Raw genomic sequence first — 23,927 nt, forward strand, 5'->3', positions numbered from 1 at the left:
TCTTGTCTGCATTTTCTCTCTTTTTCTCTTCATAAGTCTACCCTTTTCCCCTTGACCCTACTCACCCCTTTCGTGTCCCCATTTTCTATTATTTATGTTGTTGAATTTGACTTTGTCTTTCTAAGGAATTACACTATTTCAGTTCTCCCTTGAATCTACCCTATTTCAGTTAATACATTTCTATACACTTGCACACCACCCAAAGTATTTCCTTACAATTTTATAAGCTAAATCTGGCCTCCACATATAAGGGGAAATATGTATCTTTTATATCTCTGGACTTGACTTACTCCACTTAACATCATTTTTCAGGTCTTTCCATTTTTTTAATAAATGGCATAATATTCTTTCTTACAGATGAGTAAAATTCCACTGTATTTATATACCACATTTTCTTAATCCATTCATCCACTGAGGTTCATCTGGGCTGATTCTATATCTTGGCTATGGTGAATAGTGCTGCAGTAAACATGGTTGTGCTGGTAGCTTTAGTGTGGCTTTGTTGGTGTTCTATTGTATAAATGCCCAGGAGTGGGATTGCTGGATCATAGGGAAGATCTATGTTTAGTTTGTTGAGGAACCTCCATATTGCTTTCCAGAGTGATTGAACCAGTTTATATCCCCACCAACAATGTAGCAGCATTCCCTTTGGACTAAGTCCTTGCCCTCATCTGTTGTTTGTTTTTGTCAATAATGACCATTCTAGCTGGGGTGAGGTGGAATTTCAGTGTTGTTTTGATTTGCATTTCTTTTGTAGCCAGAGATGTTGAGCATTTCTTCATGTGTCTATTGGACATTTTTGCTTCTTTTCTTGAGAATATATTTTTATTAGGAAATCAAATCCAGAAGACTTAAGAGAACTGTTGAGGATTTCTGAGAAATCTCACTCTGACCACAGTGCACATTTAATTTCTGGAAGTCACAAGAAGAATCTAAGCTGAACTGCACTGATTCTGTAAGAGTTTCGATAGCTACAGGGCTCAGAAATACCCTACCGATTTCATTTCCTTCTAGGCTGAAGTATTTTTGTAGGATATACTTATTAAAATATTGCATAAGTGTTTTCCTTTATGTGTTATTGGTCATTTTATTGAGATAAAGTTGATGTTGAGACAGGGGTTATGGTGGCACATATGCCCAGCCTCTTGGCATAATGGCCATCACAGCCCAAGGTCACCTCTGGGGCCATTGCTCTTCTTTCCATCCTAGAGTTTGTTTGAGTGTTTTGCCTCTAATTTTCATCAGAATCACTGAAGTTTGGTTAAATCCACTCTTGTGCACTGGTTTGTTTAGTAAGAACCTTCCTTTAGGTCATTTGCATTGGAGGAACAGTTGCGTTTGTAGTATCATCTTTATGTAGAAGGAAGGCCATAAAGTCAGCTCCCCCTGCCTGCCACTGTGCCAGGTCAATGGAGGAAGAGCTCAGGGCTCCAAGGATCCTGAGGCCTCTCACTGAAAACTCTTCGCTTCCCTTGTCCCACTCACCACCGTCCTCTCACATGCCCAGGATGTGAGTATCTGCCACCTCACAAGGCCAAGCCCAAAAGCCTGGGCACATACACGCCTCTACACAGTTTGACAGTAGCCCTGGAGGATGCCTTATGCCCTCACCTGATTCCACAGGAGGCGCTGCAGAAGCCAGGTCTTCATGAAACTTCCGCTTCCCTCCATCGCGAGGTATAGCTTGCAAAGTTCCTTTTGCCTGGCAGCAGTGCAAATTTTTTCCTATCACGCTTGGGCTAGGTGTAAGAATGGGTTTTATATTTTTAATTGGGTAGGAAAAAAATTACCTTAAAAAAGCTATATGAAATTCAGATTTGAGTGTCCACAAATAAAGTGTTACTCGAGCATCGCCAGACATCTTGTGTCTGCCTTTGAACAATGGCAAAACTCACCATTTTTATTCCATACAAAAAACATATTTACTACCTGGTCTTTAAAGAAAAAGTTTGTTAACTGACACAAAGCCAGTATTTTGTGGGGGTACACATGGGGTAAAGAGGATATTAGTTTCCGATCATGACAAATGTGGGTACGCATCTGCAAATAGTAGGGCCTAGTGTTCACAACCAGAACGATTAAAAACATTCTTATTCAGAAAGTGCCTATTTTCCAAGCAACCATCACCTAGACCTAGATTTCAGTTATAACAAGTTCAAGAAGAAAGTGAACATGAGCTGGAGAGACTCTGGTATTTTTTTGTAGCTCCAGAATTCAATTTTCTTTTGGACATTCTCGGAACAGCCAAAGAGGGATATGATCTACTGAGTGTATAAATAACCTCACCTGGAAGGAAGCGGCGATGCAGTGTGCGTCCGGGTCAGCTGCGTACGGGTGTGGCGGCCACCGCTCACTGCTCCACAAGCCAGGCTCTGGGGGGCATGCAGCTCCCTCACAGGCCACAGCCATTTCTTACAGTCGGGGTTTGCTCTTGACTCGGAACGGATCCTGCACATTTTCAAAACACGACCCTGGAGACTGAGCAGCCCAGAGTCAGGAAGCTGAGCTGCCTGTCACTGGCTGTTGGGTGGAATAACTGGGGCATGTTCCATGTGATCCATCAGTTTCTAGCAGATCCTGAGTTTAAGAATTAGAAACCCAGCCTGAGCAGGAAGAAAAGGGCACGGAGATCATGTGGTCCACCAGGTCCTACCGATGATTTACCTACTTGATAAAACGCTCACAGGTCCCTGTTACTTCAAAATCCCTCTTGAAGATAGGAGGTTTGGCCGCATTCTTTTAGTACATATGCCCTGTGTGAATTTGAAAGAGGCCTTAGGTAGTTTTCCATGCACATCTGCATAACATCTTTCAGCTCATAGTGTAGAAACTATGTCTACTGGTCTTACAGCCTGGATTCAACCAGCCAGACATCGGTGGTTCTCCATCTCTCTGGCCAGGCCCTCTATATCTCTGCACTCCTGGAGCACAGGCTTTTTATTATCTGAGAGAACTCTTCTTCCTCAGGAATGTCACCAACGAGAAGTAAAACACGCAATCATTTCTGACAATTAAACTGAATGTGGTCGAGTGGACTGCGTATTTCCAAACAGCATAACGGAGATTGATTGTATCTTCACTTTAAAAGATTAATACACTACTTTAGTAAAGCATAATTTTATTCCATTTCAAATCTCTTTGACAGTTGCTGTCATCAATCTCAGAGAAGCTGTTCTCTTTACCCTCCTGGGAAGACCCAGGTGGTGAATTCTGCAGAGAGATTGCTGGAAATCTGGCATGCTCTCAAGCATGATAAACAGTTTGCTTAAGTGTGCTTCAAATTAATAGAATCACTAAGTGCCCACATAAAGAAAGGAAGATTTTTATTATTTGCCTTTTTCTTTTCCTTTTATGAAATGGTTCATGGTGATTAAAGTCCTAGGAGATGGGGGAGGGCCAGTAAGAGATCAAAATAATTCCTTTTCCTATATCCACTATTAATAAATATGCAAAATGTCAAGTTCTTTTGAAAGCCTTCGTGCTAGCAAGGACAAATGCATTTGTGTTTGGATGAGGATAAAATTACCCAAAGTGTTTGAAGGCATCTGACATAATACTTCTGTTTTAAGCCCCTCGGAGTGATGAAGGTCGCTAATTCAATCTTCCCACAGGTTTGATGTTGGAAATTTGCTCTGCTGATTTACAAGAGAGATTTTTTTCTCCTCTCTCTTCTCCAGGCTCACAGGCATGAACCTCCCTTCCCCAGTGATCAGCAGCAAGAACTGGCTACGGCTTCACTTCACCTCTGACAGCAACCATCGGCGGAAGGGCTTCAACGCACAGTTCCAAGGTAGGTGTGCCCGCACGAGCCAGCAGAACGGAATCCTGCCAAAAATGGAAAGAGAAACACAAGTAAGCCGGAAAATGACTTCTGTCTGTCTTACGGACAGTTAACTGTGGAAGGTAGACAGGTACCATATGGCGCCTCATTAGCAAATCTTCCACATTGTGACCATGTGCGGTTGAGTTATGGTAACACTTTTAATGGCCATGCTCCCAGCCAGTAAGCACCCACAGTGTTCTGTGTTCTGTATGCCTTATTCACGTGCTGGGAATGGAGCAGTGGAGGAGTTGCAGGGAAATATATAAAGGCATCATATTGCCTTCAGTTCTAAAACTTCTTCACACTGTATAAAGGTGAGGTACAGAGGGGTTACAGCGACATAAGCCAGGTAGTGAGTACATTTCTTTTTTGAACAATGTCAACCCTGTAGTGACTCTTAAAGAGTTCTGCAGCTGAACACATGGAGTCTGTGACTGCCAACAGGTCGCACGACTGTAAGCAACCCTGAGGGTATGGGGAGCAAGAGGAAACATTGTAGGGTAGGCTGAGCCCCTGCCAGAACCTTCCCCAGCTGTGCAAAGACCACCTCCCAAGCTCATTACGCCCCGGCGCATCCTGACTCTGCAGGGAGGAGCAGGCAGTCTGTGGGGGGAGGGGGGCTCTCAGACAGCACCCACCGCTCTTCTAAATCCCCTTTCTGGGAAGCACAGATCCTCATGATGTGTTTATCCCAATGGAACATGTAGAGATGGGGAAACCTACTGCAGATACTTTCAACACAACCTCAGAGAACAAACATGCAGCCGGTGTTCCAGACAACCAGTAAGACAACCACAGTAATAACTGTAGTGGAAATGTGAGTCGCTTTTACTACATGGTGTTGTCCCCACTTTGTAAACATGCTTCAACCAAAACCCTGAGTCTTGCTCCTTGGTTTTTGTCATAGAGGAAGGGGACTCGCGTTTCCAGGTTCTGGGCTCCTCCCCTCTGTTCTCGTAGTCTCTGGAGGGCCGCGGCCACTTCCCGGCCATTTGCACAAGCAGGTGAGCAGGCGTGTTCCTGCACACGCGCGTGGCCTGCCACTGCTCCTCAGTCACATGACGGTGGTGAACTGGGGTCCCTGTGAGACAGTGGGGCCCCTCATCCGGAACAGGCTTGTCTTCCTTGAGACCCCACCTTGTCTCCAGAGAAAATGTCTGACATTGCAAACATACAGAAGACTTCCTTTCTAGCTGGATTCTCTTCTTGTCAAGTAAACAGTCACACCATGAAGGGGTCCTTCTCGTTCTCTTTTTTATGTTTTTGACTGCCGCCTCCCAATTCCTTTTTCTGTGAAATAACCGGCTTCTCCTTCTCATTCGAGTCATGCCAAAGACAGGCACGAGGCCGACTGACAGGGAAAGGTGCTCAGCGCAGTTCTTCCTAAAACACAGCCTCTCTTAGAACAGTCCAGTCCAGGAAGTGGCTAGCACAGCCGGACGCAAGGCGTGGCTGCGTCTGCCGCGCGCGTCCGGAGAGCTTCACGTGGACGCTTCGCTTCCTCAGTCTGCCCGCAGCGGAGCACTTTGCTTTATGTGTTGCCTCCATCATTAATTATGATTAAATAAGGGCCCTGTTAGGAGAATCCATCATCTGAACACGTTGGATGCCTACGTGATGAATTTTTGAAGGATATGAATCTTCAGCCATGAAGCCTTTTTATTCCTAAATGGGCATGCAAGTGAAGGTTGCTAGGTTTACACAGGTTCACCTGACTAGTTATAAAGCAGATTTCACAAGAAAAAAATTGTATGATTTCCTTCACGAATAAATCATCCTTTCAGGAAGTGTTTGTAGTAATGTTTCAGTCTCAGCGGAAGCACCCTGCCTCCTTAATCCAGGGCAGCCCAGACAGCACCTTTAAAGCCCATGTTGACACAAATAATTAGCTTGCTTTTTAGGTTATAGTTCCCTATCAGTATTGATTTTTCTTTTCATTTAAAACGAGGACCTTTATACAAAAGGGAGACTTTCCTGTTATTAAAAATGCATTTGGGTAATTGAAAGCTTCAATTCCCAGACTGATTTGAATTGGGATGAAATGTCTGCATTCCCTGCTGTCTGGCGTCCCTGGATCCTGGGATGGAGAAGCTCCCCTCGGGTTCCATCCCCGGGAGCCCAGGCCCTGCCCCCTCTCTCTGCCAGCCAGCCTGACACCTCCAAAGTGTTCCCTTGACCTTGGTAGAAGACCTGAAGGACATCATGCTTTCAGACTCCTCCCAGGGGCCACTCAATCAATCAATCAATCAATCAATCAATCCTGGGGAAGGCTCGGGGGCTTTGCCTACAGGATACCCGCTTGACCCCCGTCACCAAGGGTGGCTAGCAGTACCATGGACACACGTAGTTTATTCTTCAGTCAAAATAAACCATATGCCAGTGCTGGTGGCTCACGCCTGTCATCCTAGCTACTCAGAAGGCTGACATCTGTGGATCGTGGTTCAAAGCCAGCTGAGGCAGGAAAGTCTGTGAAACTCTTATCTCCAAGTAACCACTCAGAAAAATGGAAGTGGCTCTGTGGCTCAAGTGGTAGAACACTAGCCTTGAGCTGAAGAGCTGAGGGACAGCGCCCAGGCCCAGAGTTCAAGCCCCACAACCGACAAAAATAAATAAATAAACCATAGCATTGTAATCTCGAGTTCTCTAAATCCTTCCTAAAATCACTAAACCTCTGCAAGAAAAAGTGTTTACACCTAACGAATTCTCTGAAATCAGACGCACATGAGCTCTCTTCCCCATCTACTTCCATCTCTCTCTAAACAGGAGATTTAGGCCAAGTCCCAACTCCAATATTTTTCATATTAAACATCATAAAATCCGTCTGTGTGTTCCAAGCTATTGGCTCCCGGCCTCTATTTTTATTAAACAGCTATTTTGAGCCATGCCTTTCCCGCCCTGTGGCCTCTGTGCCTGGCTTATAAAATGAATAATGTCTGCCTCGTGGACTCACGGGAAATGTGGAAGGGTGGTGACCCGGGCCAAGCCCCTCCGGGGCTGGGTGAGGTGGTCACTGACCCCAGCAGCCTGACGGGCCGGGTTTAAGCTCTCAGGATTTCCACGCACGGCTCTTGTGCAGTGAGTCCCGTGTCTCTGAGGTCCTGTGGAGCCGGGCACTGGCCTTCCCTGCACCGGGTCTGTGCCCCGGGAGTGAACACAGGTAGGAGCCAGAGGATGTGTGCCAAGGACCTGTGCAGCACAGCTGGGGACCGTGGGTTCACCACCGCCAGCCACAGTGCGAGACGTGCACTCACACCAGCAAGACTCAGCAAAAATGAAGAAACAAGCAACCTCTGCAGTCCTCCCAGACACAGGAGTGGAGGAAGCCAGACACAGGCAGGCCCTCCATGCCTGTGAGGGGCACCGGACACGGCCACAGCTGCCCATCATCAGTAGACGGCTGTCCTCTGCTCCAGCTGTGTGCGGTGCAGTGAAGGCAGTGATCCCTGAACCACTGCCCCACCCCAAAGGACCTCTGCTCCATATTTTCCTTGTTTTCTTGCAAATGGGGCCAGGCAAGATGACGCACGCATGGCGTGACACACTGACTGTGTCAGTGGAGAGAGCCCCCGCCCCACCAGAGGGAGGGCCCCTGGACAGCAGAGGGGCCAGGCCCAGCCTCTGACCCCTCGGAATGCGGCCCGATCTCCTGCTGCCCAAATGGCTTCCAGCCACCCTGCTGCCCCATCTCAGTGAGGTTGTCTCTGGATTTGTTACCCAAGAAGGGAAGACGGTGGAGAGGGTGATCGGGAAGGGCCGTCCTGAAGGGAAGGCCTGTGCTAAGAGCCAATGGTTGGTGAAGGTCAAGTTCAAGGGAAGGGCAGGTGGGGACAGGGCAAGCACAGCTCAGAGACAGTGAGGTGGAGGAAGGTTCTAGGTCCTCATGGAGGAAGGTTCTAGGTCCTCAGGGGACCCAGTGAGGAGGAAGAAGATTCTGGGTCTTTATGAGTACCCAGCAAGGAGGAGGAAGGTTCTAGGTCCCCCCTGGGGACCTAGCAAGGAAGAGGAAGGTTCTAGGTCCTCATGGAGGAAGGTTCTAGGTCCCCGTGGGAACCCAGTGAGCGTTGACTGCATTTATTTTCAACGCACGGCCGGGCTTCAGAAGGAGAGCGTGAAGTGTGTGATTTCCACATGGAGCTCAGCGTTTGAACCAGCATACAGCCAGAGCCAACCCATAAGCACCCTGGCCGGGCACCGCTCGGGACGTGTTAAATAGTCGACTGTTCACGTCGCCCAGCCGGGCTCACCGTCTTCCCAGACCCTTCCCTACCTGTGTGAAGGGAAGGCGGAATCAACAGGGATGGGATGGGTCGTCCCCAAGCCCCACCCCGCTTTTGGCATTTCAGGAGAGTAGGACCTCTTATCCAAGGCGGAAATCCATTCCGAGCAAAGTCTCAGTTGCTCCAGTTTCGGCAGTAATTGTTTAGACTAGAGACTGTGGCTGGTTGAGACCGGAGAGAACACACCGCGGGAGCGAAGCTGGCAACCTATTCATTACAAACACTAATCGGCACAAATCCCACCTAGCGGCAAACTGATGGGATAAACGAGTGTCAGTGCTTATGCTAGATTTTTTATTTTAGTCAAAGGGCTTTTGTGCGGTGATTTATTTAAAAGTTGTGGCTTAAAATATGAACACCCAGCAAGTGCTTATCGTTCTTTATAAAACTACTTAGAGTCAAACCTTCCATTCCCTAAACTACTAAATGCAGTCGACGTTGGCATACTGAGATTTAATGAAGTTGTATGGTAGATTGCAGTTATGTCAAATAGATTAATTCTTGGCAGCAGCAGGTAGATGTTAAGTTCTTTTGCTTGAAGAATGAAAAAAAAAAGTTCACCGGAGGGTAGTATTCTCTTGGTCACTGTGTTTCTATAGCATATATTTGTGTGATGTACAATTAGAAATTGTTCTGGGATTCTCAGTCTATTGACCCAAGTTCACTTCCCTCCCTCCCTCTCCCACTCCCCTCCCTCCTCCCCCCTCCACCTTTCATCTCCCCCTCCTCCTCCCTCTCCTCCTTCCCCTCCCCCTCCCTCTCCTCCTTCCTCTCCTCTCCCTCCCTCCCCTCCTCTCCTCTTTCCAATGGAAGTACAGTCATCTGTGTCAGCACACAAGGCTTTGTGCTGCTTTCTAAGTGGTTTACCCACCCCCCACCCCTGCCCGGTAACACACGCTTTAGGACTGAAGGCATCTCTATGCAGCTCATGCAGCTCACGGGATGAGGTTTTCAAACAAGCTACGGGCACCCACCCTGGAAAGGCAGTTTCTCAGGGCCTTTGCCCGCCGCTGAGGCCAGACATGCACATGTGAGCAGAGCGTGCATGTGGGGGTGCGCAGACCCAGCTAAGCCCAGGCCTCAGGGCGCAGGCCTCCGGTTCTGGGGCTCACCTGGGCCAGGCCACACCTAGGCCTCAGGGCGCAGGCCAGTTCTGGGGCTCACCTGGCCGGGCCACACCCAGGCCTCAGGGCTCAGGCCTCTGGTTCTGGGGCTCACCTGGCCGGGCCATGCCCCTAGAGAGGTGCAGCTGCTTGCCAAAAGCGGTCCTGGATGAAGGAGGCCACTCCAGGCCCCAGGAGCTGCAGGCTGCAGTCAGGGGCCCTTGCAGGAGGGCCCGGGATCAAGGTGTAGGAGCAGCACCCCCACAGGAGCTTAGAAGGAGGCCCAAATCACAGGAGAGGTGACTGTCACCCTGAAAACTGGGGTGGCTCCTGGGAGTCCATTCTGAGTGTACCCTGGAAGGCGACCCCAGCGTGTCAGGGTCACCACCGCTCTGCCTTCTGTCATCCAAGTCTGTCTACACCCGGCGGCGCCCAGGACCTGCCGCAGGGCCCCGGCCTAGCCTCCTGTCTGCACTGCGGCGGGGCGTGCCCGTCCTCACAGCTGAACCCCAGCTGAACCCCGCAGTCGGCCCATGGGCAAGGCCTGCACTTGTACAATCCTGCATATGCTTTTTTATTTTCAGTTAGTGTCCAGGAGAAGTGGCGTATGCACAGACTCCCAGCCCTGGGCCCTCGGGATGCTGAGGCCAGAGGGTAAGGAGCTCAGGACAAGCCTCCAGACAGACCCAGCCCCCATCACAGAGCAAGACCAAAACACAAACAGACCAAAACAAGCTCCTCAGGTCATGCATTTTTTAAAATCCCATGTGGCGTGCAGTTTTCTTACCTGACAAGAATTCCCACAGCATGAAGTCAGTTTTGTGCTGAAATGACTGTAATAAATTGAAAGCTTTTGAACAAGGAATCCACTGGAAGGAGTTAAAATAATAAAATGTAATTCAATTAAATAAGTAATTTCTGCACTTTGCACCTCCAGTAAGAGATTCCTTTTGTAAATGGTTCTGTCATCACAAATTCATCACTGATTCATTCAATGACACCTAGAAGAGCCCAAGAGAGTTTTAATTACAGACGTACTAACGGATTGCACAACAGTGGCATTCATTTTTGTATAGAATTCTGAGAAAATTCCATTGTTGCAGGGAGATAGCTGTCAGCATTATTTACCTAGGAAACTCTTCGACTTAACTGCTTTCTGAGATGTCCCTAATGTGAAGTTGTCTGCATTGTTTGATACTAACAACATTGGATTTTATGAAGATGCTGCCTCTGATCTCCACTGGCTCTGAAATCTGCGGCTTCAGTCTTGATAAGTTTGTCTTCTGCTTAATAAGGTTCATTGCTCCATTTGGAGTCTTGTCAAGGCTGTTAATACCGAAGGCTTTGGTTTGCAAGCTTCTTTGTCCAGGAAATTCAGTTTCAAATCATTTCTTGTAAAACAAATTCCTAACTCTGATGATTCTGGGATTACTCTTTATGTCAGATTTGTTACTAATTTACATCTTATTAGTTCTGGCCGAGCAGCCTATAGTCTCGCAGTTTCATATAATTTTCTTAGCAAGAATTTACAGGAGAACAAGGCAAAGCCCTTCATGCTTTCTGACTATTTAGAGCTTAAATGACAGAGACTGAAAATATATAAAAAGGAAAAAGAGAAAACACAACTCGTTGATTGTTCATTAAATCTCCTTTTTGTCTAGTTATATAAAGGATTGATGGTGTCATCTTTATTCCTCCAGAAAAAAAAAAGAATGTTTTATAGATAGTTTAGCAGGAACTTTATTTGTAGCGAACCGAAAGTCATGCCTAGAAAATACTAGCTGAACAACTGGTTCTGGAGAAAACAGGTCCTAATAAAGAACTACAGTGCAAACATTCCATGCGAGGAAGACAATGCCTTTTCCTCCTAATAGCTGAGCGCTAGCACCCGATGCTGCAAATGGGCTGCATTTTGATCACTCCACAAGGAGGGTCATTTTGGGGACAGGATGTGCTCTTGCTTCGCAGTGCCTAGAATGATGCCGCCCTTCACCCACCCAATGCTCATGAGTGAATAAGATGCAGCAGATACCTTGTGCACAATTGTGCGAGGAATGTCAGATGCCATGCTAGGGACATAAAGAATGGAGGAGTTAGGGGCTGAGCCAGTGTGGTGTGAAGTCTGGTTCTGGTCATGAAATGCAGCTTTCTCATCACATGTCAGTGAAATGTGTTAAGTATTATATTAGTGATTATATTAGCTTCATGAAATAGTAATTTGGCTCACTGGAACTCGATAAATTAAATGGCAACAAGCTCTCATAGAATATTTTCCATTGGATCAAGATTTTGCATTTGTCTCTGGGTTTATTTGCTGTAATACCTACACACATGCAGATGGATGCATGCCAAAGACACCTTTCGAAAAAACGCATTTCAAAGCTCTCTCCTGTCTGAAGAAGGTTGCAATTGTATACAAACTCTATCCTATCTTTACCAGTGGTAGAACACATTTCAAAATAATGTTAAAATGTTTTACTGGCAAACACCTGCTATGCTATTTAATAAGTAACTTTGGATACTATTTGATACGTAACGTCTCAGCGAACAGAACTCAGAATATTACTCATCGTAAGCACTTGGGTCCTTGCATTTTATTCCATGTTAAGTTCATCTGGGACTTATTACTTATTTATTTTGCCTTTCCATTTCTTTGTGAAGTCAATTTAGGACTGAATATTATTCAAACAAGCAATAGTAAGGAATGCCCCCTCACTGAGGTCTGTGCGGCTCCCTTTGTTTTCCTAATGAAGTTGTTGCTCCTGGGGGAGGCTGGCTCTGGGTGCCCTCCCCAGGGCCCAAGCATGACTAATCTCATTGACAGGCCCACCTGCACAGCACTGGGCCTAGCTCCTCCTTGGAGTACAAACATTAAAAGGCTTGCCCAAGGTGGTTTCTGGCTGAAAGATTTCGGGCTTTCCCTAAGGAGCCACCTCCAACCCCAAACCTGCAGAAGCGCTAGGTAGGTGAGCTCATCTTCTGGAGGCTCTGTTCCAAGACAGCCACAGGGCCCGAGGCCTCTGCCATGGCCTGGTTCCAAAGGTGCTCCCCGCTCTGCTCTTCCCGCTCCTCTCCTCTCCTGTCCTCCCCTTCCCCCCCCCTCCCCTCTCCTCCAGTGGGGGCAGTCTGGGATTGCTGGCCAGTGTTGTCTCCTTGTGTCAGAGCACTTACTTCACTTCTCGAAGATGGCTTTTCCTCACTTGGGAGGCCTGTGTCCCGGTCACAGTGCCCTCCTAGGAGATGGCCAATCCAGGGGTAAGCACTCAGTGAACGCTGCGTTTTATCATCAGGGCCGGTCTCACAGGGTCTCTGCCCTTCATCTCATCCTCCGGTTCAGAGCGACAGACAGGTCAGTCTTTGCTTGCCTAGAGACACTGAATAAATTCCTAATTCCTTTCCATAAATCTTACCAGCTTTAGCATCAGATTCAAAGTTCATCCCATTTTAAGAATCCATTTTAGATTCTCAAGAGCGAAAATTAAACGGTGTGTGTGGCTGCACTGGGTCAAGCACGTCTCTTGATTCATCCAGGGAGGCAGGACAGGCGCAAAGGGCTTTGAAGAGACTGAAGCTACTTATAAGCAGTCTGTCTGGGACGGAGTTCCAAAGTCTCACCGAGACGCGGCGCGCAGCTTCCCGGGGCAGGCCGCTGCCCTGAGGGCCTCTAGGCCTCCGTCACAGGAGGCTGGCCGCGTGGGCGTCGCGGGTGGCTAACTGGGTAGGGTGACAGCCCCCCTTGGCACCATGGGAACATGTTGCGTAATAGGTGGCGGTGGTGCTTGTCCAACTTGAGACAGGTTCCAGATGCCAGCGAATGGCCCACCGCAAAACCGTTTGTTTTAGTTTATTCAAATTCCAACCCAACTCCTTTTCAATGCGTCGGTGTTAGGAAAACATTAGGAAAACCCTGAGTGCATTTTGACCTGAAGAAAATCTAAGGGCCTCTAAGTTCTGTGTGATGCCCTGAACAGCAGACATACAACAGATTCAAGGAGAAAAGCACACACACGTGTTTGCTTTGATATTTTATGTGCACATCAAAGAAAAACAAAGACTCAACGCAGATGGTGCTTTTGCTCCTATTGTCACACAAGGTGAGCATCTCCAGCTCCGAGGACTCCAACTCCTGTGTGTGTGGACCCAGGAAAAGTCTGTACACTGGAAACACTGAGCGTCTGGGAGGATAGGAAGCCTGGAGAAGCCCGGAAGCTTGGAAGCGAGCCTGAGCCCTGAGAAATACCGTTCAGGTGCTGCCCACCTGTGACCAGGCCCAGCCCGGGGCTGTCTCTCCCACGCATGCACCAGTCACTCCATGCAAACCGAGCGTGGGAAGCAGCCATTCTGGAGGACTTGTTTGCTCTGAAGATTTGCTGTCAGTGTCCAGGGTGCCCACCTAGAGTGAATCAGCCCACGGACTGGCTTCTCCAGAAACCTCAGACGATACTACAGGGGTCAGCATGCAGAGTGAGAGCTGATTCAGGGCCGCAGAGTGCCAGAGTCCAGGAAGACGGGGAAGCCGCTCCAAAAGGCAGGAAGCCACCTGCATCTAGCAGGCAGCATCACGGGGTCAGGGCGTGGCATCACCAGAGCCCGGGAAGGGTACAATGACATGCACCCCAAGCATGTGCATTTGCAAACCAGACCAGAGCGGAGCGGCAGCTGGATATGAGAGGCAGCGCCCTTCTGTGGGCCAGCCTGTCCAGAAGTCTGAGGGATGCTCCCAGCCCATGCCCCTGGACTGGCTCAGTGTCCCCCGGAACCAGTCAAACTCAGCATGTCCAGAGTGCCCTCCTTCTCTGCACACCCTTATTCTTTCTCTTTCTTTCTCTCTCATCTTACTCATCGCACATATCATGCATGCACCTGTTTCTTCCAGTTGTTTGGAACATGGCCCACATACGGTGCTGTTTTGCAACATCGGAAGTAAGAACACAGAAGAGCTCTTTTAGGGAAGTCTATAGGCTGCGGTTCATCCATGTCCTGCCTGGACCATCACTAACAGGGAAGTTTTCCTGTGTGTTTCTTTTGTATGGTGAATGATTAACAATGGCATACTGGAAATATTGGCAAGAAATATGGAAAAAATTTAAGTCAGAGAAAAGTTAGTGTCTTCCTTCCTTAGAAAATGTCTTTAGACCTACCTCGTTGTAGAGTAAACACGTTCCTACAACTAATAGGCTAGCAGTTCCGTTATTGTGTTAGTTCCTCAGCTCCTATGCTTGCTTTCAATCTAAGAATGCCTATTGTTAGGAAAGTTCCATGTGTGCACATACAAAATCTGCTTTCTAGCACTTGGTTCCCAGCAAAGATTCTTGAGCGTTCTGAGGGTGGGTAGGAAGTGCGGGCTGGAAGGTGTGTGTCTCCTGGCGTCTCTGTAGACTGCCGCCTGGCACGGGTGTCACCCCTGGAGGGTGGCATGCATTGATTGACTCTGGCCAGGCCCTCCATCCAGCTCCTCCAGCTGATTCCCTGCAATTGATTCCTCAAAATAGCTGGAGATGGCTGCTCATTCTGAGAGAAATTTCATTATTTCCCTGTAAAAAAATATTGCAATTCTGTTCCTTTGTTCCCACCACATTAACTTTGATTTAATATGTTATTTGATAAAAATTAATGAAGCTTTTCACAAAATTTGGAGGGGGAAGGGTGGTCATCAAAAAATCACATTATTTACAAAAGAAGAGTAATTAAAGGAAAAGTGGCACAGGAAGAAACAAGTATAAATGGAAAGTCATTAGCATTTAGAAAGAAACTACACAAAGGCTAAATGTGCATGTCTTGCCTGCTGAGCACAGAGACACCGGGCTTCCAGGCACAGGGGCAGCGCCACCCGTCCAGACCCAGCCGGCCTCCGCTCACAGTCCTCACGCCCCAGAGCCTCCACCCACCTGTCCAGACTCAGCCGGCCTCCACTCAGGGCCCTCGCCCCTCAAAGCCTCCACCCACCCGTCCAGACCCAGCCAGCCTCTGCTCACAGTCCTCACCCCCCAGAGCCTCCACCCACCTGTCCAGACCCAGCCGGCCTCCACTCAGGGCCCTCGCCCCTCAAAGCCTCCACCCACCCGTCCAGACCCAGCCAGCCTCTGCTCACAGTCCTCACCCCCCAGAGCCTCCACCCACCTGTCCAGACCCAGCCGGCCTCCACTCAGGGCCCTCGCCCCTCAAAGCCTACACCCACCCGTCCAGACCCAGCCAGAAGAGCTGACTTCAGGAAAAAGGAAGGACAGAACAGCCATTGTTCACCACATCATTATTCACCATAGCTGAGATATGGAACCAACCCAGATGCCCTCAGTAGATGAATGGATCAAGAAAGTATGATTGACAGATAGATAGATAGATAGATAGATAGATAGATAGATAGATAGATAGATAGATAGATAGATAGATAGATAGACAGATAGATAGATATAGAGACAGATACACACACACACACACACACACACACACACACACACACACACAGAGGAATTCTATGCCTCCATCAGAAAGAATGATACCACCCCATTCGTAAGGAAATGGAAAGACTTGGAAAAAATCCTATTACGGGAAGTAAGCCAGACCCAAAGAAACATAGGTTCCATGGTTTCCCTCATTTATAATCATTAGTATATGTCTAGGATAATCCTAGCAGATGAGCAGAATAGCTCAATAGCTACGTACATATGACCATATGAGATGATGCTAAGCGAAATGAACTCCAAGACATGGACACAAGAAGGTTTTGTGTTGTTGTTGTTTTTAATGTACTGTGTGTGTGTGTGTGTGTGTGTGTGTGTGTGTGTGTGTGTGTGTGTGTGTGTGTGTGTGTGTGTTTCCCTATGGTTTATCCCTTGTTGTCACTGTATTTGACTTTGGTACTTTCCTGAATTAGGGAAGGGAATGGGGAATAATAAAATGGTGAGACAAAGTACAAAGGGTGAACCAATGTGACAGTGAGACTCACAAGACAGTATGTTGGAAATGATCTGTACAACTTGTGGGGAGGTTGCGGGAGGGAAAGGGGAGAAAAGTGAGCTCAGGGAGCACAGCTCCGTGCTCTGTGTCCCGAGGCCCAGCCCTGCCAGCGAGCACAGCTCCGTGCTCTGTCCCGAGGCCCAGCCCTGCCAGCGAGCACAGCTCCGTGCTCTGTCCCGAGGCCCAGCCCTGCCAGCGAGCACAGCTCCGTGCTCTGTCCCGAGGCCCAGCCATGCCAGCGAGCACAGCTCCGTGCTCTGTGCCCCGAGGCCCAGCCCTGCCAGCGAGCACAGCTCCGTGCTCTGTCCCGAGGCCCAGCCCTGCCAGCAGGCAAGCATGGAGCAGTCCCGGTCCCTAAGGCTTCACCATTTTGCTCGTGGAATAAACGCCATGGTTCACATGCTTGCAACCAGGCATAATTTCAGCCTCTCCATGGGTCAGGACACAGCAACATTCTGCGATTCTTTTGGTGAAGAATAAACACATTGGCGCCGATGCTGCCAGCCTCCCCTGGGTGAGATGCCCTCCCTGTGTGAAAGGTCAGCCCCGTGAATGCCCAGCCCCAGAGGGGACAGAAAGGCTGCATGAGCAGAGAGAGAGGGCTGTGCTCACCGGCAGGTGGGGCTCCCGCTGTGAATGCCCGAGCTGAGGCCTGAGCAACGGAGTCACTTCTGTGGATGGAGAAAGCAGGAGGGCTTTCCTTCTGGAAACTTCACTGATTCACTGAATGGCAGTGTCTCAGAGGACAAGAGGCTGGCAGGAAGTGGCCTGGCTCGGGTGGAGGGCAGGTTTCCTTCCCCAGCCTGCCGCACGAGGTGATGCTGGGTGGCGGAGGGAGCGCCGGCTGGGGGACCTACGCCTTCACCTGTGGTGAATGCGACACCCCCATTCCCAGCTTTCCCACGTATTTTGCAGAAACAGGTGGGAGGTGGCCCATTCCCTAATCTTCCCAGGAACATGGACAGCAGGGGATAATTATCTTCATTAAGCAGAAGAGGAGCCGGAGCTGAAGGGGAGTCATTCACCTGCCAGGTAACACACAATGAAGCCCAGGATGCCGATGAAACCCGACAGACCACCCTGCAGCCCATTCAGCGTCAGACAGAAGAAGTCCCCTACTAACAGAGAGGGGGCTGGCAAACAGGAAGAGCTTGCTGCCCAGCACAGAGAACCTACCGTATGTTGAGTGCACAGAGCATGCCCAGCATGAGCCCACACGTGTTTGATACAGGATGATGCAATGGCTCTGGTGTCCCGGAGAACCAGACAGATCTACGGCAGGACCATTCCGATGAGCACAGCTCTCCGCAGCTCTTCAACAAACTCTGGTGGGAGGTCTATCATCTTTCCTGTGTTCCTGAAGTCCCTATATCCACAATGTAATTCAGTCTTCAGTCACTTGATGACATGGGCCCATCCCTCTCAAGTGTCCTCAGGTGATTTCTCCTGTGTAAATGTCACAGTGGAACTGTCAGGAGACACAGTGAACAGGAGATGCAGTGAACAGACATGCAGTGAACAGACATGCAGAGAACAGGAGGTGCAGTGAACAGACATGCAGTGAACAGAATATGCAGTGAACAGATGCAGTGAACAGGAGATGCAGTGAAAGGTGATGTGGTGAACAGAGATTCAGTGAACAGGAGATGCAATGAACAGGTGATGCAGTAAACAGATGCAGTGAACAGACATGCAGAGAACAGAATATGCAGTGAACAGACATGCAGAGAACAGGAGATGCAGTGAACAGGAGATGCAGTGAAAGGTGATGCGGTGAACAGAGATTCAGTGAACAGGAGATACAGTAAACAGATGCAGTGAACAGGAGACACAGTGAACAGAGATGCAGTGAACAGAGATGCAGTGAACAGAGATGCAGTGAACAGGAGATGCAGTGAACAGAGATGCAGTGAACAGGAGATGCAGTGAACAGAGATGCAGTGAACAGGAGACACAGTAGACAGAGATGCAGTGAACAGAGATGCAGTGGACAGAGATGCAGTGAACAGAGATGCAGTGAACAGGAGACGCAGTGGACAGAGATGCAGTGAACAGGAGAGTCAGTGAACAGGAGATGCAGTGAACAGAGATGCAGTGAACAGAGATGCAGTGAACAGAGATGCAGTGAACAGAGATGCAGTGGACAGGAGATGCAGTGGACAGGAGATGCAGTGGACAGAGATGCAGTGAACAGGAGACTCAGTGAACAGAGATGCAGTGAACAGAGATGCAGTGAACAGAGATGCAGTGAACGGGAGATGCAGTGAGTGGGAGATGCAGTGAAAGGAGATGCAGTGAACAGAGACGCAGTGAACAGGAGACTCAGTGAACAGAGACGCAGTGAACAGAGATGCAGTGAACAGAGACGCAGTGAACAGAGACGCAGTGAACAGAGATGCAGTGAACAGGAGACTCAGTGAACAGAGATGCAGTGAACAGGAGAAGCACAAGGCTAATGCTGTAAAACCTGATGATCTATGTAATGGCACATTTTTTACTAGTAGAAACAGCATGTTCCAAAACAAAACTAAAATGCATACCATAGTAACTGTGTTACCAGGCCCAGCTGTTTACCGTGCAGTGCGGTGTGCTCTGCATAGCACACAGCGCATGGTAGAGCTCCTTGTTTACAGCGTTAGCCCCTCACACACCTGAGCGTGCCCGAGCTGCCCTGTCCGGAGAGCGCCGGCGCAGTGGACTGTGGGATGTCCACCCCTTCAACTCCACCGAGTGTCACCGGCCCTCCCATCGCTGGGGACCAGCAGCCCGTCCCCAACCCTGCACACTGCCTCTTGGAGGCAGCGGAAAGGCCGAGTTCAAGTCGCATCCCAAACGCTCATCTTCCCTCCCGCATTCACTGCTGGAGCAAGAACTAGATCCACATCCGTGGGACGGGAGCCTTCATTGAATTGATAACAGAAAACAAACACGCACAACCCAAAGGAACAAAGAGCAATGCTGTGTCTCAGGAGTGTGGAAAAGCTCAGAGGTCAGGCTGGACCCCGGCTCTGCCCCTGGCAGGGCTCTGGTTACCCAGGGGGAGAGATGAGAGAATGCAGTGGAAAAGCCTCCAACAACGAGGGACGAGGGCACGCCGCCGAGGAAACACTTCCCAGCCCTCCGCTCTTCTCTCCCTGATCCCCTCTTTTCCTGATTCCTTCTGTCTTCCCTCTGTTTGGGGAGGGTAGTGGGTTAAAATGGCTTTTGTGGAGTAAACCAAAACATGACCACAGAGCAAAGTAACCTTATTCATTTACTTATTTTCCTTGCTACTCTGGACAGCGGTGGAGAGTAGACCTGGAGTCTCCCTCTCCCAGAGCCAGTGCTGCACCTCGAGAACCACATCTCCATTCTTTCGCTTTTAGTTTAGTGTCTGAGATTACAGGTGTGAGCCACTATGTCCAGCAATAAAGTAACCTTTTTCCAAGGTAAATACTGAATATTCTTAACTCTAAAACATAAATCACAGGAAAATGCACTCTTAAAATAGAGTTTGCTTATCAAGAAAACAGGGGATGAACAGAGTAAATTGTCCTATTTAAAATATTTAGCTTTCCAAGCACCAGTGGCTCACACCTATCATCCTAGTTACTCAGGAGGCTGAGATCTGAGGATTGTGGTTCAAAGCCAGCCCAGGCAGGAAAGTCTATGAGACTCTTATCTCAATTAAGCACCAGAAAACTGCAAGTGGCTCTGTGACTCAAGTGGTAGAGCTCTAGTCTTGAACAAAAGAGCTCAGGGACAACACCCTGGTGCTGAGTTCTAGTCCCAGGACTGACAAAATATAAAAATAACAATAAAAGATAAGAAATAAAATAAATTTAGCCTTTGGTAAAGAATCTACACTTCCCCACACCCCACACTGGCTTAACACAATTATCCCCATGTTAATAAACGTGTGTGTGTGTGTGTGTGTGTGTGTGTGTGTGTGTGTGATTTCTTTTATTACAATTGTCTCTAAATAGTGGAGTTTGTGTGGTTTTTTGGGGGGTCTGGTCGTGGGGCCTGAACTCTGGGCCTGGGCGCTGTCCCCCAGCTCTTCAGCTCAAGGCTAGCGCTCTACCACTTGAGCCACAGCGCCACTTCTGGCTTTTTTCATTTTGCTTATGTGATGCTGAGGAATCGAACCCAGGGCCTCATGCATGCAAGGCAAACACTCTACCACTGAGCCACCTTCCCAGCCCCAAGAGTGGAGCTTTTGTCATCATGACTGTTCAAATCAAAAGGTCACACTGGCAGAGCTTAAAAAACCCTGCTAATTTAAAGGTACAATGAGATTTGGTCTCCGGATTCCTCTACCTCAGAGATGACTTGCCCGTTGAGGCTGGTGTTCAAGGACATCACAAGAGCTAATGGGAACTGGAAAGTCGTAGGTGTGGAATGTGCAGTGCAAATCACTGGAGAACCTGACGTCATTTCTACAACTTAAAAAGAGGGTTATGACAGGAACAACGAAGTTCCCCATGAAATAATGCGTACGAACTTTGAGACAATAGTGACAAGATTTACCTTGCGGAATAAGTTAGTAAGTGCATTCTGAATTTTAAGTGAGGATAAAATGAGAAAGCCTTTCCAACTACGACCTGGTAAGCGTCTCCTCTGGCGAGCACCCACTGGCTGCTGGCAAAAGTGCATCCGTGAAGACAGCTGGGGTGGGGCAGGCGGTGGCCAAGGCGGCCTTTCTAGAAATCACTTCAGTGATGGTGGTCCTTACCACTGAATCCTGATTGCAGAATGCATTCTGAGAGCGTAACCCAGATTTGACCAGCTGGGCAATGTCAGCGGCAACAACTTAGAACAGAAAAACAAACTCCACATGAAAAGCGTTGTGATTCTTCTACCAAGAGTATTGTTAAGGAAAGTCGTGCAAGAAGACATGCAAGAAAAGTAAATGCATATTCATAATTTTATTTTCGTTCTATAAAAATGACCCGGGTGACTCTTTTTCAATACTCGTATGAATTTTCATGACACACATGGGATTGGAAAGAAATACATAAAAGTCTTAACACCTGCTGTCACTAGGTAATGGGTTTATTCATCTTCTTTTGCTTTTCTCTCATTTTTTACACTTCCTCCAATTTTCTGTGGTGTCCAGGGTCTTCGATGATTATGAGTAAGAGATAAGGACAGAAAAGAACACATTCTAATGGGATTGACATCAGAAGACATTTAATCTAGTAACTAACATAATCAAGTAACTAATATACATGTTTATTGTGAATTTTTCCTGTTCCCATTAGCATACAACAGGAATGGCGGACGGAGGGTGAACAAATGCACTCATGGCACTCAATAGACATGATGTGAACTGTGAACTATGCCACTGTGTGCAGGACCGGAGAGGCAAAACAGAGGAAAGCGTAGGAACGGTGACCTTGTCCAAGAAGCGGTGTGCTCATTCCCTGACATGCACGCCTGACCCCTGTACCACTACCTAATAATAGCAATAAAATCAGTGATCCTTGCACACATGCACAGAAGGTGCTTTCATGTTGCTTAATCAAATTCCAGACCTGGAAAATTCAACTTTAGAGGAAGATAGATTACTAATACGCAATTATTTCAGGATTGTATCCTACAGTACAGTTGTAGGCTGTGTTTGAAGTGTAAAATGTGGTTTCATAGAGGTATGACTCTTCACGGTGTGACCCGCCTATAGGTTGCAACCTCTGTACCTTGGTAATAGAGTGAAACTTAGGACACCGGTGACACTAAACTGGACGCCATGGAGCATCTAAAAAGTGCCAAATGTATGTAATAATTCCAAAAAGTATCATTCGTGATAGCCATAATGAAAATGATCCATGGGATGATTACAATACTTTCGCTGACTATGTGACCAAGAAACTATGGGTGAGTTCAGACCCGTGTTGGTAAAGATGAACTTGTCAGGTAAAACTGCTCAGCTTTGTGAGCTTGCAGTCTGTTGTGAAGGAGACCCACGAGGTAGTCAGGATGCAGAGCCGGAAGTTCTTAACAGAACACGGTGATCGTCTCCAGGTGAGCAGAGAAAGGCCCACCACCAAGAACCACCCAGCACCACCTGCACGAGGTGCTGTGTTCACAAATGAATTGGTGTTTGACTACTTAAAGATAATAAAAATGTTCCAACAAAATAATAATCCAGTCATTCAACATCAACAATTCTAATTCTAACTGAATAGTCCACAGACTCTGTCCAGGCAACCCATAGAAAAGCCTACTAGGGTGCTATGGTGTGGTTCGTTTCCTGAGCACCCTCCCTGCCCACCTCCCCACTGAAGGGCTGGCTGGTAGTTTCAGTGCCTTTGTCCCCTGTCCCCTGGGGACACCCTCCTGGTGTCAGTGTTATTCAAGTCCTTCTCAGAAGCAACTTCCTGCGCGCTCTCCTGGGCCAGCAGGTTTCTCCAACAAAGCCTTAGACGCCGCAAACGGTGAACAGCTGCTTGAGGAAACTGCCTTTTCCCTTTGCACTTAAAATCTTTTCATTACTTTTTCAATAAGAGTCATGAAATGGCAGGTAATTCTCTTCTGTTCTAGAACTCAGAATAAGAACAAAGAGGAATTAGAAATAGGAAGGGTTTAGCTTTCCTCAGGCTGCCTGTGGACGGTTCATAGCTGGGTCTGGCTTGCGTGGTGGGCTCTGTGAATTTCCTTAGGCCGCAACTAAAAGGAAGAGCTCCCTTCCCTGGCGAGCTCAGCCCTGCCCTGGGCCGGGCGGCCGGGCGGGAGGAGGCTGCAGGCCTGTGCCCTGGGAGTGGGCAGCGGGTGGGGGAGGTCTCTGGGAGGGACGGCAGGCCCAGCCTCGGCCCGGGCCGGCTCCCACACTGTGGTTTGGGGGAACTAATGCGGAGCGAAGCGCTGAAGCAGCTCCTCAGGAGAAGCCTGACCCGTGAGGAGCCTCCTGCCGGGGCTTCCTTCCACCTCGTCTCCCCAGGGCAAGGCAGCCGGTCATACTCTAGTCCCAGAGAAGTCAGGGAAGCTACCGGAAGCTGCCAGGCTCAGGAACCCCACCCTTCCCCCACCCACCTCCTCCTGTCTTGTGTTTTCATTTTTAAGAGCGCCTCCCTACTTCTGGACACTTCTGGTTTTATTTGATGCCGGTGCTAGCGACTCCAGATACTCATTTCAGTCGGCAGACTACACTTCAGGCAAGGCGGTTCACTGTCTTCCCAGTGCCACAGGGGGTGGACACCAAAGGGGTCTGAGGGCTGAGGGCTGCAGGGTGAGCCGGACTCTTCTCTGAAACTCACAGTGAGAACCTGAGACCTTGCTGGAGAGTGGCTCTCCTAGCAGGGTACCGGACGGATGCCGTCCCCCGAGTCGAAAAGATGGATAAGTCAATGTAATGATAAAAATGTGAAGGCTGACTCTGTGAGGCAGGGTCCTGGTGCCGTTTGTATTGACTGTAGGTGGGAAAATTCCGGAAGAACCACAGCAGCTGAAATGATTCAGTGAATTCATGAGCAAATGAATGAATAAATAAATGATCTGTATGTGTATCGAATGTTTTCCTGCACGTAGCAAATTTTGGAAACTGAAGCCTCACTGCCCAGAAACGGAGAGTGCAGCGTGCTTGCACACCAGGGCACACCGATCGCCTGGGGAGAGCTTCCTCCCCTTCCCCATGGCACACGGGTTTGGCTGTGTGGGGAAACTGCACCCTGACTACTGGTCGCTTGCGACCCTGCTGCCGTGCATGGTGGTCTTGTGCTTGACAACCTGGCATTACTTATTTGCTGGCTCCATTACTTTCCTCCCGTGTCTCTTTGACCTCAGAGAACA

At 48.6% G+C, this 23,927-nt stretch overlaps 1 protein-coding gene across 1 annotated transcript in view; it reads left to right on the plus strand.

Moving 5' to 3' along the window:
- The window catches only part of Csmd1 (CUB and Sushi multiple domains 1), a 1,029,359-nt gene that overhangs the window by 665,136 nt on the left and 340,296 nt on the right, over positions 1-23,927 (plus strand). Inside the window, exon 6 of the mRNA XM_070015936.1 lies at positions 3,678-3,790. Within this exon, the coding sequence (XP_069872037.1) occupies positions 3,678-3,790 (113 nt within the window). The remainder of the gene's footprint in view (positions 1-3,677; positions 3,791-23,927) is intronic.

The sequence above is a fragment of the Dipodomys merriami genome, unplaced genomic scaffold (assembly GCF_024711535.1).
Source record: "Dipodomys merriami isolate MVZ:Mamm:240054 unplaced genomic scaffold, mDipMer1.0.p SCAF_12, whole genome shotgun sequence".
In the NCBI taxonomy this organism is placed as follows: Eukaryota; Metazoa; Chordata; class Mammalia; order Rodentia; family Heteromyidae; genus Dipodomys; species Dipodomys merriami.